At 35.3% G+C, this 15,248-nt stretch overlaps 1 protein-coding gene across 1 annotated transcript in view; it reads left to right on the top strand.

Annotated features, from left to right (window-relative positions):
• Positions 1 to 12,402, top strand: part of MTMR9 (myotubularin related protein 9) — a 52,411-nt gene extending 40,009 nt beyond the window's left edge. The window contains exons 8-10 of the mRNA XM_001373496.4: positions 834 to 1,054; positions 6,172 to 6,323; positions 7,455 to 12,402. Coding sequence (XP_001373533.1) covers positions 834 to 1,054; positions 6,172 to 6,323; positions 7,455 to 7,618 — 537 coding nt within the window. The 3' untranslated portion in view covers positions 7,619 to 12,402. The remainder of the gene's footprint in view (positions 1 to 833; positions 1,055 to 6,171; positions 6,324 to 7,454) is intronic.
• The last annotated feature ends 2,846 nt before the right edge of the window (positions 12,403 to 15,248 follow it).

Below are 15,248 nucleotides of genomic sequence, written 5' to 3'. Positions count from 1 at the left end.
AAATAAAATATTTCTTTTGTCATATTTTTTAAAAAATGCAACCCTTGCCAATGTTGCATATGTTATTTTTCTCACAGACTCCTGCTTCATGTTAATTACCCCAGAATATCATGGTTTCACAAGGAAACATGCTGCTTTGAAGGAATGGGAAAACCAGCCTCAATAGTTTTGCTGTTTGATATATGGTCCCACTTGGAGAGCAAACTCAAATAATCTGACCACATCTCTTCATGAACTTGGGGTTTTCCTAAGCCATAGTGGCAAACTTGGTTATCAGAATTGACTTGAAAAATTGAGTGTCTAAGGGAAAGTACAGCTAATAGGGAAATGAGAAAAGAGAGAAGGCAGTCGTTTTTTTTCTTCTCTAAGAGTCAGAATCTTTTCCCCTCTTATCTTTTTAGTTTTCTAATTCTGGGAATTTGAATTATAATGGTAGAGTATGAACAAGGCTTTCATTCACTTTCCTTTGGGTCATAAATCCCTAGCTAGTGTTTCAAACATGCTCACATAAAGAGTACTTCAGACCTACTTGATGGCATTGTATTGGAAAGGGATTTGCTACTTTTCCATTGAATTTATTGTGGATGATAGCAACATATGGATAGTCAGGAAGTATTTGAAGGGGCATCCTTTTTCATTTTGGTGTTTTGGGGGAAACAGTTTTAAACCAGGAAATTTTATCTCATTTAAATAACATTTCTGGAAAGGTTTCCCCTCTGAGATTGCCCTGTGTGTTATTAACAGGCATCTTATGATAGCTGTGGCAGACATAGTAGTAACAAGTGTACTCTAATATTCTCACTGTGGGGCTTTGCATTATTCTTTATCTCTAGGCAGGCCACCCCTTCCAACAGCGTTGTGCCCAGTCGGCCTACTCCAACAGTAAGCAGAAGTGGGAAGCACCTGTGTTTTTTCTTTTCCTAGACTGCGTGTGGCAAATCCTGCGCCAGTTCCCTTGCTCCTTTGAATTTAATGAGCACTTCCTCATCCTGCTCTTTGAGCACTCTTATGCCTCCCAGTTTGGGACTTTCTTGGGCAACAATGAAAGTGAAAGGTAAGCACACATCTGTGTTGTTCATGGCAGCAGCCTGTCTTACATGCTTTGTAGTCCTTGAGAAATAAAGACTAAGTTCTCTTTCCTTTTTGTTCTCAAGTTATCACTGTGAAGAAAACAACCTATATACAATAATTTATATAATAAAACATGCTGCAACCCAGACCATCCAAGTGACATGTTCTGTCGGAGCTTGTATTCTCAAGACCTTTACTTTAATTTACAGACACACTAAGTGGGATCATCTGAATAGGTTTAGATTCTTGAGTTCTACAGTACTGCCATTTTAAAAAAAATGGTCTCAAAAAATTAGCTTTCAGAATTAGAAGGGCCATCAGAGAGTGTCTAGTAGAACTCATTCTTTTTTTTTTTTTAATCCTTACCTTCTGTCTTAGAATCAATGTTGTGTATTGGTTCCAAGGCAGAAGAGTGGTAAGGGCTGGGCAATGGGGGTTAAGTGATTTGCCCAGGGTCACCCAGCTGGGAAGTGTCTGAGGCCAGATTTGAACCTAGGACCTCCTGTCTCTAGGTCTCTATCTACTGAGCCACCTAGCTCCTTCTTAGTCAAGCTGATTCTTAACTAAGAATCCTTTCTTCAACATAGCTAACAAATGATTGTTCTGTTGACTTACCCAGAGTTATTCCACTTATATAGATAGCTCTTATTATTAAGAAATGTATCCTTACATCAAGGCAAAATCTACTTTGCCACAACTTCAAACCAGTGCTCTTTTCTTTTTTGGCCTCTTGGGCCAAGCAGAGCAAGTCTATTAATATATTAGGCCCTAGAATATATCTAACCCACTTCGCAAGCCTGATCATCATCAAGTCCCTAGGTTTATTTAGAAGATGCACTATGGAATGATCTCTAGCATTATTAGACTGAAAATTTTTTCATAGTAATACTGGCACTTATAAAAAAAATACTTTTCTGTCAATAGCCCTATGATATAGATGGTGCACCTATTGGTATCCTTTTTTTCTAAGTAAGGAAACTGAGACCAAGACTTGTCCAAGGTCTCTGTTGTTTCCACTGTTCTAAACTGATCTCAGTAAAGGATGGACCCTCAAGTTACCTAATTTTTTCCAAAGACAAATTGTGATTTTTTTGGATAACTATTTCCATTTAATTGTATTAATAGATACAAACCAATTTTGTTTAAAAAAACAAACAACTTTTTAACAGAATTTGTCTTTAGCTACAAACAGATGAGAATGCATATTTATTTTTCATCAAGAACTATAACGATAAATTCTTCAGGTATAATTTTCCTTTCATAGATCTAGCTGTCTTCATTCAGCTTTAGTGCAAGCCTTAGAACATGAACTCAGAGGAAAGGTTTTAGTCTCTACAGACACTTAATTTAAGGAATTGCTACCAAATCTACAAGTTGTTTATGTGCTTGATTTAGCAAGAATGGTCCTTTAGTGTCTGGTTCGAATGTGTTGACACTCCATGTAAGTGACTGCTTTGTGTATTTTATTCCCAGGTTTCTCTTTATGTTATTGTGGTAATGAGACAAAACTAGTTCATTTTTAGGCATGTTGAGGAACTAGTTCAAAATTTTATGTGGATAGGGGAGTGGAACTAGCAATAACCTTATGCATTAATGACTCAAAACTATTATTTTATAAAAATGTTCTTATGACATAGAAAGAAGAGAAGGAAACAAGCATTTATTGTGTCTGTTGTGTGCCAGGCACTATGCTAAGCATAATCTTTTAAATTAATGAAATAGGGTTAATTGCCCATTTTCCATTTTAAGTAGATTTTCTAGGAATGCTTGCCTTCATTCATAGTAGTTAGAGATTACTGTTGAAACTGTTAGTATTGCCGAAACCCAACTTAATTCTATGTAATAAGATTGTTTATTATGTCCTACCAACAGCTTATATTAGAAATAAAGAGTTTTGGTGCCAGATGCAACCTAGAGATAATTTAGTCCAGTGTGCTTATTTTACAAAGGTTACGGAAGCTTGAGGAAGTAAAATAATTTGCTCTGGATTGAATGACAAATATTCTCAATCAGTCTAGTGCTAACTGCATTGTACTATGGAGCAAGCCCCTGCTCCTCCCTGGGCTCATTTTCTCTTCTAAGATGAAGGATAATCTTTATGGTCCCTATGGTCCTTTCTAGCTCTGACACTGTGAGAGAGCTCAGCCATGAGGTGCTCTTATTATAGCTAACCAGTCTTTTCCTTCAGCTGTTGAGTCTTGTTTTTCCTAGAAGTACAGATGAATACCTAGACTGGAGTTACTGTTCTTAGACTCATAATTTTTAGAGCAAATGCCTTTTCCCAAAGACAGTAAGTATGTAATAGATAGACAAGGAGTAGAAGTAATTAGTGATAGGAGCAAAGTAAAAGACGGTAAAGGTGGACATCCCAACAGATCAGGAATTCTCTGTGGTCAAGGAGAAATGAAGGCTCCAGAGTAAAAAACTACCAAGATCTACTAGGAAACTGAATTTTTAAAATTAGTGCCCTCCTCTTAAACAAAGGATCCGGGCAGCACAGTGGATAAAGTACAGGCCCTGAATTAAAATCTGACCTTACACACTAATGACCTTACACACACTTACACATCTAATAATTTGTATGACCCCGGGCAAGTCATTTAATTCTGTTTGCTTCTGTTTTCTTGTCTGGAAAATGAGCTAGAGAAGGAAATGGCAAACCAATTCTTATATCTATGTATGCCAAGAAAACCCAATTGAAGTCACAAAGAGTTTTGGATATGACTGAAAACAAAATAACAAAGGGCAGCTCCCAAGGAGTAGATAGAATGGATGGAAAGGAAATGTAAAGTAGGAAAGCCTGTCAATTGACTATTCAAGAGAACATCTAAAATTCTATTTTGCAGCCAGCTACTCCTCATTCTGGATTTTCAGTACAACTGTTACTTTCCTTTGTTAATGTTGTTTTAAGTAGAATTATTTTAAAATTTCAATACCATGTTTTGAAAAATGTGTCAGTTTATTAAACCTGGCTAACTCTGGGAGGGGTAGGGGATAAAATTGTTGACAACAATGTATTATCTATCAAGCTTTGTTTCAAGGAGATCTTGTGGGCTATTCCATTTTGCCCCTTGTGACCCTGGCTACTCAGTATTCCCATTAGACTCCAGTTTCCTATTCATGATTTTATATATAAAGTTCAAAGCTTATAAGAATGCCAACTTTTCCTTCCTCAGAAGTAATACTGAGTATTTACTGCTTTCACGTGCTCATTTTTCTCATGACTTAGAAATTCCCTTCCATATCCTAACATCATCGTCAGATTTCTTTTTGTGCAAAATTTTGAGAGAAAGCAGGACTTTTATTCAGTCCTTTAATACTGGTCCTCTCCATTAGGAGTAGAGAATTGGTTCTAACTTGTTCTTAGAATTTTCATGACCTTGAGTAACAGAGAATTGGAAGTTGAGCCTTAACCATGCATGTTCATTTAAAAAAAGAAATAAAGAAAATACAGCCAAGAATCCTTTGGAAATACAGCTAATTGGCTGCCTTGTCCTTGCTCTTATGGGCAGGGCTCTTTCCTATTTGGTGTTTGAACTACCCTATTATTAGTTCTTTTCCCCCTTCTCAGTTCTTTGCTGTCACTTCTACACCTTAATTAGAAATCATAGAATATTAGACTTAGAGAGCATCTGCTCAGACTCATTAATTTTACAGAGGTCTAAAAAGTTATATGATCAAGTCACACAGCTAGTTAGTGGCAAAACCAGGACTAAACTACTAGTTGCTTAACTTTTGATTCCTGTGTTCCACCACCCAAACAGCTGTGTGTACTGCATTCTGATAGAGGGAGCAGCAAATTGTCAGTGGTTATAACCTTCGGCCTACCAAACAAACAATACCAGAATTGCAGATGTACTCTACATAGATCAAGAGGAGAGTACACAAGTTAATGTGGCCGATATTTAAAACCAACAGTTGAAAATCTTGAGAATGAGAAGGCCTTTCTCTATAGTTCTTAACTAATCATATTTAAGGCCTTGGACTCTATCTAGACAGTTTGTCTTGATCTTTCCTATTACATATGGGCCACCTTTGTCATGCTACTTAGAGAATAGAGAGATATAAGAATTTAGGTAGTTAGTGACCAAATAGACTTCTTATAACTCAAAACTACACAATTGTTTAGCTATTTCGCTCCAGTACAAGTGTTTAATTATCCTCCATGTTGCTCAGAAACTGACTATAACAGAGAGTTAGAGGAGCAAAGAGCTACTTTACACTAAGATTTCAGGCTAACCAGAATTAGCTGTTATGGCAAATTGTCTTGATGTAGTTAATTTTTAGAATTCACAGAGTCCGTCATGTTTTTTAAAATCTTCCCAAAATATACTAGGCTACTTTACTCTGTTCATAAATAGGGCATAGTGAATATAATTGAATTTTTCTTGAGTAATTAAAGATCTTGGGCAGCTATGGGGTATAATCAGTTTGGGAGTCAAAAAGACTCATCTTCCTGAGTTCATACCCTATCTGCCTCAATTTTCTTATCCAATAAGCTAGAAAAGAAACTAACAAACCATGACAGTATCTTTCCTAAGAAAACCCCAAATGGGTCCCAAAAAATCAGAAACAACTGAAAAATGATCTTGTAGTCTTACAATTATAAAAATGAAGTTTGACTGCATTTTCATGCAATATTTACTGATTTGTTCATAAGTTTCAGAATTCTTAGCAATAGGAAATATTGGAAGTTCTTTGTTACTCAGCAATTTGAAATTTATTTATACAGCCCTAAACCTTGTAATTGAAAAATAAAGGCAATATAGTTCTTTGAATGGATTTAAGTGAAATCCTCAACATGACCTAACTAGTATGTCATTTTAGTCTGATTGCCAAAAGAAATTGCCTATAAAACAGTGTTAATTCTGTATTCAAGCTGAGGTTGTTTAATTATATTAGGAAGTAAATTACTAGCAAGTAACTTGTATAGGAATTTCTTTGAAAGTTTAGTGTCTCCATTTGTCTATCTTAATGTATACAAAGAGAATGCTGTCCCAATATTATATGAAAGATTCATTAAAAGGCTCATTAAATAAGATTATTTAGTAGTGGCTAGTTTTATACTTTCTCTAAGTTGGCAATGATTTTCTTTATTAGGTGTAAATTGAAATTACAGCAGAAAACCATGTCCTTGTGGTCCTGGGTCAATCAACCCAGTGAACTGAGCAAGTTCATTAATCCTCTTTTTGAAGCCAACAGCCTGGTCATCTGGCCTTCAGTTGCTCCTCAGAGTCTTCAGTTATGGGAAGGTAAATTGTTCTTTTTCACATCTGTTTTATTCCTAATCAGATAGTGCCATCTCTGGTTTATTATTATTATTATTATTGTTGCCATCTTTTTATTTTAGAATGGTAAAACCACCAATTGAGTCTATAATTTTAGTGGGTTCTATACTTATATGCATTTCGTAGTTAACTGTGTACCTGTATACCAAAAGTTAATAATACAAATTATTTAGAGGAGTAGTTTGTGGCTGTGTAGTCAATCAAGACAAACTGGCCCCCAAAGGGCTCAAGCCTACAAAATAAATCAATAAGGAGTGGCTATTTAGCTTGGATATTCTCCACAGGTAGAAAGTTAGAGTGAAAAGCCTACTGGAAGAGGAGTCAGATAACATTGGTTTCTAGTTGCAGAACCAACTATGTAAGCAAGTCATTCAATTTCTCCAACTCAAACAATGGAGCTAATAATGCTTACTTAATAGCATTACTATGAAAATCAAATGAAATCTATGTAGCATATCTTAAAAACTGAAAAATCCTATTCAAATATTAAAAAATGGTTGTTTTAGCTAATATTAAATGAAATATTACCTATATTATAAAATAGTTTTTAATGTAGTTTCATGCAATTGGTATATGCCACCACCATTTAACAGTAGGCATTTATAAAAGAATTCATTAGATTCTTTTAGATTCATCCAAATTGCTCATAAGGAGGGGGCAGCTGGGTAGCTCAGTGAATTGAGAGTCAGGCCTAGAGATGGGAGGTCCTAGGTTTATATCTGACCTCAGACACTTCCCAGCTGTGTGACCCTGGGCAAATCACTTAACCCCCATTGCCTAGCCCTTACCACTCTTCTGCCTTGGAACCAATACCCAGTATTGATTCCAAGACAGAAGGTAAGAGTTTTTAAAAATAAGTAAATAAATAAAAATTTAAAAAATAAATCATAAGGAACCCTTGTCAGACAATGGCATATAATATGTGGAAATAGAGTGTCACTTTTATCTCTACATCTTTAGCAAACAATTAAATAATCCTCACTTTGTGATTGTAGATGCATAAGTATGTAGGGAAGGAATATTAGGTACTTATTCCTATTATTCCACAAATGTAATGTAAATCTTTTGTTTCTTTCTCCTCTCTGGGTTCAATAGGAGTATTTCTACGGTGGAACAGATCTTCTAAGTATCTAGATGAAGCCTATGAAGAAATGATTAATATCATTGAATATAACAAGGAATTACAGGCAAAAGTAAATACCCTCAGAAGGCAATTAGCAGAGCTCGAAACAGAAGATGGGATGCAAGAGAGCCCCTAAGATTTTCTCTTCTGGCCCTAGAGTTGGAGCCTTTTCCATTTCTTCCTTTTCCCCCTTGTGTCTTTCTCCTGTTTTCCTATGGTTCATCTTTACACTGAAGTTTGAAATATTCTTAAATGGTGGGATTGATCCAATGTAATAGATTTCTGAACACTTCACTGATGAAATCTTCAACCCTTATTTATGTTACATAAGTCCTTTTGGGCTACTTTTCTTTGGGGAAAAAAGGAGGATGATAGTCATGTTAGTTGACATAAAAGTGCTGGCATATTTGATGCCATTGATATTATAAACCTCTTACACTTAAGTGTAAGCTTAGTCTTATCCTTTTTAATCTTAATGGATGGCTAGCTGTGGACAAAGATAAAAGTCCATCTAATTAAAGGACTATCTGGCTTTTTTGTCTTGTGTTTGGTGTTACTATCAGATGTCTGTATGCTTCAGGTGCAAAAACTTGGGTTTTCAGACCTGAATTGGCAAATCTAGGCATGTTTAACACATCTTTTTCAAACAATGGCCTTTGTTTAGTAAAATGGGCTTGTACCTTTTTAATCCATAGTTAAGACTGATAAAGCTAAATTTACTCTACATTGAGTTTATCAAGAAAGGAAAAAGATATACTCAATGTCGTCATTTCGTTGTTATAGGACAGTGGCCTTTGGAAGAGAAACCAGGTTAGTCTGATAGGACTTTGCTTAAGAATTAAATTTATTGAACAATGAACACTAAGTCAGAGTTCAAAGAATGTGCAATATTAACATTGAGTTGCTTGGGAGTTTTTTGTTTTGTTTTGTTTTGTGTTTTTAGTTTCTTGACCATACTTTCTAAGAGTGAACATGTGAGGGCCAGAAAGGAAACATCATTTGGAAGAGGTCATAATTTACATTGTAAAAAACGGTTACTTTTAACCAGAGATGCACTGCCCTTGTCTAATGTTCTCATTGCACTGGGTTTTTGCCTTGTTTTTGTTTTTGTTTTTTTAAGAATAGGAGTTAACTGATATTGAGGTAACAACTTTATGGTGATTTTTATTACAATGGATTTTTGTCTTGACTATTCTCACTTGTCCATGTTTTCTATATCAGACACATGTGATTTAAGAAGGACAAAATATGTGATTGTGATGTAGTACCACATTTCAAGTTTTAGAAACTTAGTAGATTAAAATATTTCTAATTGTTATACAGAAGTATTAATGACTTATTTATTCTGGTTTCAGTTTTTCCTTCTGCTTAGTCCTAGAAAATTTGTTGCTCAGCTTTTTCAATGTTATTTTTTTTTTAGTAAAATTATTAGCCCTTTTTGTTCTGAGAGGACACTATGAAAGATTAGGCTTTAATACCACTCAATTTAACATCTATACATATAACTATTTTAGTGTAGAGTGCTAAAACATAACTCAGAGTTAGTGCTACTGTATGTTGTAGAAAAGGATACATTTTTGCAGTCCATTCTTGAATGTAAATCTGTGACCACAGTAGCTGTAGAAACTGGCAAATACATACTGCTTCTCCCTACCACATCCAAAAATGTGGTTCTACCACATTAAAAGTTTCTATCTTTTTTCATTCCTTCTCCTGGCTGGTTAGCAGTAATTTGAAAAAGTGTCTTTAGTGAGAAGTTTCTTGTAGGTATTTTAGAATAGCTGGTATCTCTGGCTATAGTGAATGTTGGGGCATAATAGGCCTCATTAAAGACAAAGGCAAAGAAGGAAATTGAATAGTGTACGTGTATATATAGATATACATATACATTACATATGTGCACATACACACACATATATCTAAACTGGAAGGCAAACAAAAGGAAATGCTTTTCAACTTATATATTGAGTCCTGAGAATGGCCAACTACTTTCCCAACACATCTAAACCTATTCTTTTTCACAATAGGAGACTTTTTTTCTTCCCTCTAATTACTTAGGCATAAGGGCAATTTCTTAGTGACTCCTTAAATTGATTAACATAATATGTGATCCACAGGAACTATGTAGGCAGATACAGGGACTATATTTAGTACTAGGTCCAAGTGATGGAGGTATGACATATCATCCCTGTATTATATTCCCTGGTGAGTTAAGTATAATGAATGTCTGAGCCAGAGTTCTATAATAGTAAGGGACAAAAATCTGCTCCCTCTTTCTCTTCCAGAAAACAGGTGCTAGCACATGAGGACTGTTATTGTTGTATGAATTGTGCATTGTAGTACACATTTGCAGATAGAAATCTCAAACTCTGAGAGCCATTTGGAACAAGTTAGAACCAACTGAAGTGTCCTCCAGTTGTGTGAAAAAATAAATTACCTCTGACTTGATTAAAAAGAACAGGCAAAAGCGTCAAACCTGTTAGAATGTGCTTGTGGGATATTAGTGTTTTTTAAGACTTTAGATAAAAGCCTTAGGTTTAGGAGATTGTACTAAACAGCTCCCTATTTCTCATCCAGGCTAATAAATGCAAGAGGTGATTTCATATATGATGGACAACTTCTCTGTTCATCCATATTGAAGATAATGGTTTATATTTTTAGTTGTATTTGAAAACATAAGAAAAAGAATTTTAAAAGCAAATGTGTAGTCACTATCTTCCAGTAATACACAAAAAGAATCCATTAACCTAAGTTTAGTTCTTATCCCACTCCTCAGTCCAAGTGATTTCCACAATTAGCTCTGATTTTTATCAAACTGTACTTAAGATTTTCCAAGAGAGAACTTAGTTCTCTATGACATCACTGAGTCCATTATTGTCATTTGTAATTAGCAACTAACTATGTAGATTTGGAAAATATAGGGTTGACTAAACTAGAGCTAACATTACATTTTTTTTCAAGGCAGAAGTTGTCATATATAGTATTTGTGTGTCAAAATAAACCTTTTGCCTTCACAAAATATTATTATGCAGAAACTATAAGCTTTATTGCCAAATTTAAAATTAACAATATTACATAACTAAGATTTAAAAGTAATTTAGATGAACAATATTAGCAGACAATCATTTGTTCAACATCCCATGATGGGAAGATTTCTTTTAGAATCAATCTTTGGACTCTGAGATCTGGATTAATAAGAATATTTGGGTCCCAAGTGACTTTTCAGTTTAGGTAATGAAATGAGGCAGAAGTTAGAAGACTGTTGATTTCTTTTGAATAGATAAAGAGTAAATGTCTCTATTTTGTCACATAAATTCCCACAAAACCATTTAAGAAAGCTTTTAATAGTCATTTTTAATCACCTGAAATGAAAAAAAAAATTCTTTCAATTTTATTGAATGGATTCTGCAAAAACACAATACACTTATTCCTTATCTGTGAGACTGGACTCATTCTCTCTTTTGCACAAAAAGGGAGCTATTTATTGTTAAAATAGTTTGTTTCCTTGTTCTGGTAATATGAGGCCTGTGACAAATAATGAAAGGCACAACTGATGTAATAGCCTCGCTAACCCTTAGATTAAGGGTTGTTTTTTTTCCATCTTCGTCCATTTGAGGTATACCTGTAGTGATTTTTTTCTACTTTTGCTAATAGCTGGCTTTTCAAGATATTTCCCTACTCAAGTTTTTATGTAATTCTCCATCTTAATAAATTTCAAATAGTGGGAAGACTTTTTTTGCCCTCAGTATAACTGAATAAAAGACTGGTATTCATATTCTATCATTTCTTTCTTCCTTCATAAAAAATTCCGTTCATCTCTGTTCTCAACAATAAGGCCTTATAGCCTTTATAAAATATATACCAGCCTATTTTGAATGGATAACCCAAAGGTAGTTTTTTGAAACATCTTGGATTCATCACTGTAATTTCCTTTTTAGGCAGCCAAACCACCCCTCCCTCAGAATGAAACAGTTACCAAATGTTTAGTTTCTTTTTCTCGTTTGGAAAAAAGCTTTATTCACTACAAAGTCTTTTCAGTTCTGAGAAGTGATTTCTAACAGGCTTTTAGAGTGATGTTTGGTTATTTGCAAATCCAAAGAATGGTGTATGGAGATTTGAAACAACCATATTCCTCATTGCAGTAGGGCCTGTTGTCTGTCTAGCCATAATACCATTTGCTTCTGGTTTAAACTATATGCATCCTGAGAGAGTTATTATTCAACACAAGTACATGCTAAAACCTCATTGCTTAGAATCCTTGTACATCTAATGCCATTTCTAATAAAAATGTTGTACTTGCACAATTTAGTTTAAATGTATCTCCTCATTAGCCAGAAATTTTGATTGTACTCTTGATATATTTGAATGTGACTGTTGGGTTCAAATGCACTATTATTATTCATGTTCCATAAAATAAAATCACACCATATAACATTGGTTTCTGTAATGTATCTTTTGTTAAACCTTAGAGTGCTGTTAATGCATAGGTTCCTCTACAGAGCATCTTCTTTCATTGTTGGGGAAAGATATTTGACCCTCTTGTAAATCTATGTAACATTTTACTATTCTTTGTAATGTTCAAGTCATGATTATTAAATAATGCAAACTAGATGGTAGGTATATTTCCATCCTAAGTCATCTTGAGTCAACTGTTTTGCCAAGTGTGGTTTTATTGACTTGAAAGAAATTGTGTTGTCCCATGTGTTTGTGTTATTGTTGGTGCCTTGTTTTGTGTATGGTGTTTTTCTTCCACTATAAAGGAGAGCTACACTGAATCTAGTATAAAATTTCTCTAGATAACTATTAATAAAATTTAAATCTAATCATATGCTGAAAAATTAAGCTGCCAGCTGACTTTAGTTTTTTCAAAGATCTATAAAGTTGGTAGAAAATGTTTGAATTAAAATTTGCCTGTCTAAATACTACGTATTGTTTTCATTCCCACAGTTGAATTTTCCTTTTCATCTTTTCCTTTCATGCGGTTGAAAATAACCTGTTCCTTAAGGTTTGAGATTAAAATGAAACACCTACAGAAAGCTTCCCTGTAGCAAGCCTTCAGAATAAGGGTGCCAAGGTGTAGCTGCCTACAGTTCTGAAGTTTCCATAGGATTGTATTAAAGCAAGAGATCATGTAACCTAGCCCACCCATAAATTAGAACATTCAGCTAAATGTGGGGCTATAAACAATGGAGTGGAAGGTCAGCAGTTCATAAGGGCAGAATATCCCACTATGTGCCCTTGCTGTCATTCAATTTGTCCAAGAGCCCTACTTTTGACAAGACCAGGATGCCAAATCATTGGATAACAATATACATTTCAAAACTTTTAAGATTTCCATGTCAGAGGTATTATATCCCTAAGTGCAGCAATTCTTGAATTGCCCCATTTTCTAGAGAATTTCACATGTACCGGCAACCTTCCACATTCTTTACCTTTTTGTTTCCTAATAAAATCATGAGTCATTTGCAATACTGTTTGAAATTCTTAATGAATATGACCATTGAATATCGAAAAGGAAGGACAATTAAAATGATGAAAGGAGGGTTTTTTAAATTATTTATTTTGCTTAATTAATTTAGAATATATTTTTGTGATTTCATGATTCATGTTCTTTCTCCCCCCCCCCTCCCCAGAGCCAATGAGCAGTTCCACTGGGTTTTATGTGTATCATTGTTCAAAACCTATTTATTTCTATATTATTGATATTTTCACCAGGGTGATTGTTTAGAGTCTATATCCTCAATCATATCCCCATTGACCCCTTTGATCAAGCAGTTGTTTTTCTTCTGTGTTTCTACTCCCACAGTTCTTCCTCTGAATGTGGTTAGCCTTCTTTCTCATACATCCCTCAGTATTGTCCTGGTTCATTGCATTGCTGCTAGTAGAGAAGTCCATTACATTCGATTGTTCCACAGTGTATGGGTCTCTGTGTACAATGTTCTGGTTCTGCTCCTTTCACTCTGCATCAGTTCCTAGAGGTCATTCCAGTTCATATGGAATTCCAAAAGGAGGGGTTTTGGAAGCAGAATAAATTACAAAATGTGAATCAGCTTAGACAAAAGCATGATCTTAGCATCTATACAGAATTTCAAAATTGGGAGGGACTTCAGAGGCCTTCTATTCTAAGTCATACTTGAAGTTTTCAGAAAATGCCCAACCAGTAGTTAGTTAGCCTTGAAGCTGGATAGAAGTACTGGATGAAGAATTCTAGTGAAGGAGAAACCACTACCTCCAGAATTAGCCCAATACTTTTAAAAATGGCTTTAATTGTTAGTGATTTTTTTGTTCCAGACAGCAAGTGTGCAGCTTCCATTCTACCTTCATAAATCTATATCCTCTTTCTGACATTGCTTCCACCCTGGAACATGCTCTTATTACTCATACCTGGATTATGCTTTAGCCTTCTGGTTGATCTCCTCAACTCCAAGTCTTTCTATATTCCAGTTCACCCTTTACACAGCTATGAAATTGATGTTCCTAAAGCATAAATTATATGACCATATTATCTTCCCCCTCAATTTTATGAAATTCCAGAGCCTTCATGTAACCTCCAAGATCAAATAGAAAAGCCTCTAGCTTTCAATGCCCTTCATTAACCTATCCTATTCTCATCCTCACACCTTATTCCCTCCTCAAATATACTGCCACCCAGTAGCATCAGTTTTCTTGCTATTCCTTGAACAAGACATTTCATATCTGAACTCTAGGTATTCACACAGGCTTCCCCCCACCCCTTGCCTAGAATTCCCCCTATCTTCATCTCTTGTCCTCCCTAGCTTCCTTCAATTCCCAGTTAAAATGCTATCTTCTACAAGCTATTCTGATAACCCTTAAACGAGTGCCATTTCTCCTATCTCCTGTATATGTCATGTTTGTACATCATTTGCATGTAGTTTGCCATTTAAATAGCTTCTTGAAGATAGACTCTTTCTTGCCATTCTTTTTCTTACAAACTTTAGCATATTTAGTACATACTGGGTGCTTAATAAAGACTTGTTGACTAACTTTCTGATTCTGCCAACTGGGGCCAAGTAGCACAAGTTTGATCTTTCTTCCATGCCTTTTACATACTTAAAGACACCTATCTCCTTCACCTTGGCTCTTCTCCAGGGTGTGTGTGTATATATATATAATTAATCAGCAAAAGGTATTGAGCTATTGTTGATACCCATCATCTGTGACAATTTGTAAAAACCCAAAACTTTACCTAAACTTAAAATACTCCACTTCCTGGGTCCACCCCAAATCTAGGGATATACTAAAACAGCCCAAATCCAGGAGGAAAAAAACAAAACAAAACAAAAAACACAACCCAGAGCTCTGAACCAAAAGTTTGATCCAAATCTAAACCTATAGTACCCTAATCTGTGGGGCTACCCCAATCCCTGTGACACTTGCCAAGCCTAAATCGGGGCTAGGGTTAGAATGGGGGGATAAAATCAAGCTTGCACCTTAGCTCAGAAGGAATAGGAAGCAAGAGCAGGAATCTGACCTCTGGAGACAGTCTTCCTCAAAAAAAGTCCTTTGTTAAAAGATTAACCAGAATACTCTAGAGTTTTTCTGGACAGCTGTCAACCAGGGGTCAGAATTCTGACTCTATCAAAAACAGTTCGTGAGCAAAAGATGAAATGACTGAAGACACAAAAGTATCATCTTTTGAACATACTTATTAAGCAATGTATAGCTATCAATTGTCTTACAAATCGGGACCAGGACCCTGCCTCAGCTTAGGGCTGAACCATGAATGGAAGGAGAGACAGACTTGT

Source organism: Monodelphis domestica, chromosome 1 (assembly GCF_027887165.1).
Source record: "Monodelphis domestica isolate mMonDom1 chromosome 1, mMonDom1.pri, whole genome shotgun sequence".
NCBI classification, from domain to species: domain Eukaryota; kingdom Metazoa; phylum Chordata; class Mammalia; order Didelphimorphia; family Didelphidae; genus Monodelphis; species Monodelphis domestica.
Note: the sequence above shows the minus strand (reverse complement) of the source record. Positions and strands in the feature narration are given on the sequence as shown.